Source organism: Pollicipes pollicipes, unplaced genomic scaffold (genome assembly GCF_011947565.3).
Source record: "Pollicipes pollicipes isolate AB1234 unplaced genomic scaffold, Ppol_2.1 Scaffold_4295;HRSCAF=5057_pilon_pilon_pilon, whole genome shotgun sequence".
Taxonomy (NCBI): Eukaryota; Metazoa; Arthropoda; class Thecostraca; order Pollicipedomorpha; family Pollicipedidae; genus Pollicipes; species Pollicipes pollicipes.
Window position 1 is genome coordinate 30,062,186 of NW_023596461.1, and position 3,536 is coordinate 30,065,721.

General features: G+C 60.5%; 1 protein-coding gene across 3 annotated transcripts in view; it reads right to left on the reverse strand.

The window, feature by feature from the left end:
• Positions 1 to 718: 718 nt before the first annotated feature.
• The window catches only part of LOC119096397 (platelet glycoprotein V), a 30,249-nt gene continuing 27,431 nt past the window's right edge, over positions 719 to 3,536 (reverse strand). For all 3 annotated transcript variants that reach the window (XM_037219271.1, XM_037219273.1, XM_037219272.1), the window contains one exon: positions 719 to 3,536. This exon is cut by the window's right edge and continues 631 nt beyond it. In XM_037219271.1, the coding sequence (XP_037075166.1) occupies positions 2,625 to 3,536 (912 nt within the window). In that variant the 3' untranslated portion in view covers positions 719 to 2,624.

Below are 3,536 nucleotides of genomic sequence, written 5' to 3' on the forward strand. Positions count from 1 at the left end.
TAAGTGGTTAGCGCTCCAAAGACAATGATTCTCTCAAATGATCTGACTGAAAATCAACGACAGGCGGTGAGCGTTGCGCAAGGGCCCTTAGTGCTTGATAGTCTTTTATCCCGATGTAATTTCATGCCTATGTCTATGAATTTCAATCTAGTCTTAAAATAGTGCATGTATTCACTGAACATACATTCGTTATCACTTCTGTCATCGGCGACGTGCTACCTTCCATTGATACGTTTCGTCATCCCACGTCACAAACCACGTATTTATGGTTGTAGCGTAAAGCATCAGTTTCATAACGAATAAAGCCTGTTTTGGTGTTTATTGTAAGTATTGATTAGCATGTTCACTATTACTGTGCCATGCTATTGATAGCGTACTGCCGTCCATTAGCCAACTGCCAACAAATGCATGGGTAGTTCTGCATTGCATAATATTGCTTTTTGTTATTAAATTGCCCGGCTTGGCAAGTGACGTAAAACTTTGTTGACGCTTCATGGTCTGAAAATTGATTTACTAGTGGGCCATTTTTCTAGGCTTCATTTTCCTCGAGACCCACAGTTGTACCGGCAGCACCCGTTGTTAACCCTGCGGGATTTTTGCTCCCACTTTACGGGCATGCAGGGACAAAAGTGATAGCTCCAGCTCCGCTTCAGTCAGAAGCTCAACCTGACTGATGAACCGGGGGACAGCTCACAACAGCTGCAACGGAAACGCATCACAATGTAACTCACTGTAATATGCAAATACGTGGTCATGACAGGCTTGGCACATACCGGAACATACGAAGCATCTTACCAGAATCGAAAGCGGTCGAAGACGACGGACAAACGGGAGCATCAAAACGCGGACTCGGGGTGCACGCCTCTGTTGCGCACGTTCACATCACCTCAATCCCCACGAGCTCCGCACAGCAATATGTACATTTTGCATAGATGAAGTGATTTGGGCTCGACAACCGCTGCCAGCATAAAACCGCTGAAGCCCATGACGAAGGCCGAAGGCGAGTCTGAAGCCAGGCCACGGTCGCCGACGTCTTTCGACTACTCAGAGGGCCGACTGCACCGGCGCAGTTCGCCTCTGTGCTGATAGAGGGGGGCCGAGCGCCTGGCGGTCCCGCCAGGCAGCCTGGCGAATGGCACGCTGCCACCCCATTGAAACTGGAATGCATCATAACAAAAACAAACGCTCACGGCTGCGGCAACAGAAAGCGGACGGGCGCCTTTTATCCTGCGGCTGCACCGGAGAAGCCGGAGGCCGGCGAACGGACGGCGCCGACCGACGACTAGAGCGCGCCGCGCCGGGAAGCTGCCAGTAGCCCTGAGCAGGCGCGGCGGCGGCAGGCGCAGACTGAGGCGCTCGGCTCCGCACTCAAAATCACGTCAAGTCTGCGCGATCTGATAATATCCAAACCAGGATTACCGGCAACAAAGGTCACTCCTCTGCATAGCCGTGACAGCTTGGGTGCGTGAGGCACGCAACGTCCATATTCGGCTGCAGCTAGTTATAACTGCGTTAAAAAATGACGCTTCCAAGGATTACGCATGATTGATAACGCGTTTTCAATCACTTGTGGTAAAACGGGTACGACACTAAACTAGGCGCAACACATGCTGGAGCAAAGGCAGCTGAAGCACGCTCACTGTTCGAGGCCATCAACTTTCCGCAACAATGCCGACGCGACGTGCGCGAAAACCACGACCGAGGGAAGACTAGCATCTACGGAGGGCCGTGCGCCCCCGCCGCGGTGCCCGCGCGCAGGCACCTCGCCACGCGGAGCTCGCGTCACCTGACTCGCATGAAAGGAGGAGGTGGCCAAGCGTCGACCGTACAGTGAGGCGAAATGCTGCGACGCCACAGCAGCCCGACAGCTGACGGTACCGCAGCCGCCTCACTGACAGCTGACGACACCACGGCAGCCTGATAGCTGGCGTCACCACAGCAGCCTGACGGACGGCTGACGGCGCCGCAGTAGCCCCATACACAGCTGACGGCGCCGCAGCAGCCTCACTGACAGCTGACGACACCACGGCAGCCTGACAGCTGGCGTCACCACAGCAGCCTGACAGACGGCTGACGGCGCCGCAGTAGCCCCATGCACAGCTGACGGCGCCGCAGCAGCCTCACTGACAGATGACGACACCACGGCAGCCTGATAGCTGGCGTCACCACAGCAGCTTCACAGACGGCTGACGGCGCCGCAGTAGCTCCATACACAGCTGACGGCGCCGCAGCAGCCTCACTGACAGCTGACGACACCACGGCAGCCTGATAGCTGGCGTCACCACAGCAGCTTCACAGACGACTGACGGCGCCGCAGTAGCCCCATACACAGCTGACGGCGCCGCAACAGCCTCACAGTCTGCTGGCGGCACCAGAGCAGCCTCAGAGGCAGCTGACGCGGCACCCCCGCCAAACAGCGCTCAACACAGATGATATGCTTGACTTCGTGGCCCACCGGCGGTCGTGTGGCCTCACTCCAGCACCACCGTCACGTCAACCCCTCATAGGCCACTGAGCGATCCAACCTCCAACACGCACCGCCACCAATCGAGGGACCGGCCGCGGTCACCCTGTCTTTGGTAACTAGCACTACTCTACCGGCAGCCGCGGGCGCGGCGACGCGATCACAACTCGGTGACGGGGATGGGCTTGCTGTCCCGCGGGTGGATCGGGTCATACATGTCATGGCAGTAGTAGGTGGTGCCGTGGTGGTACGGCTCCTTCCGCTTCAGCCCGACCCGGTCGCGCCACGGCAGCACCTTGAACATCTTGTGCAGCCGGTGCCGGTAGCGGTAGCAGAGCAGCACGGCGAGCAGCAGCAGTAGGGCCGCCGCCACACTCAAGCCCACGATGAGCGCTAGCGAGCTGGCCTCAGCACCGCCGCAGTCCAGCTCGTCCGGCGCCACGTCGCGCACGAGGCGGCCGCGCAGCGCCGCCGGCGCAGCGCAGATGGCGCCACTCGCGTTGGCGGCGGCTGGCAGCTGCGCCAGCCAGCGCAACTTACAGTCGCAGCGCCAGGGGTTGCCGCTGAGATCCGCGTGCACGCGCGTCCAGTCCGCCGCGTCGGCTGGCAGCGAAGTGAGCGCGTTAGCGTGCAGGCTGAGCCGGCGCAACAGTGGCAGGCGCAGGCAGAGCTCGCGCGGCAGCGCCGCCAGGCTCGGGTTCTCCTCCAGCAACACCGTGTCCAGCGCCGGGTTGTGCGCGAAGGCGCCCGCCTCGATCGTGTTGAGGCCGGGGCACGCGCGTGCCGCGACGAGCCGCAGCCGCGGCAGGGTGCTAAGCGCAGCGGCTCCCAGACGGGACAGAGGGTTGCCGCCCAGGTGCAGCTCCTCCAGCCGATGCAGGCCGGCAAACGTCTCGGCGTCGGCAGTCGCCAGCGCCGTGGAGGCCAGGTTCAGCCGGCGCAGTGACGTCAGCCGACGGAAGGTGCCCCCGGCCAGCGCCGTCAGCTGGTTACCGGCCAGGCTGAGGTCGGTGAGGCGTGGCCCGGCCAGCGCCAGCTCGTCGGCCGACAGACGCGTGATGCTGTTGCCGGC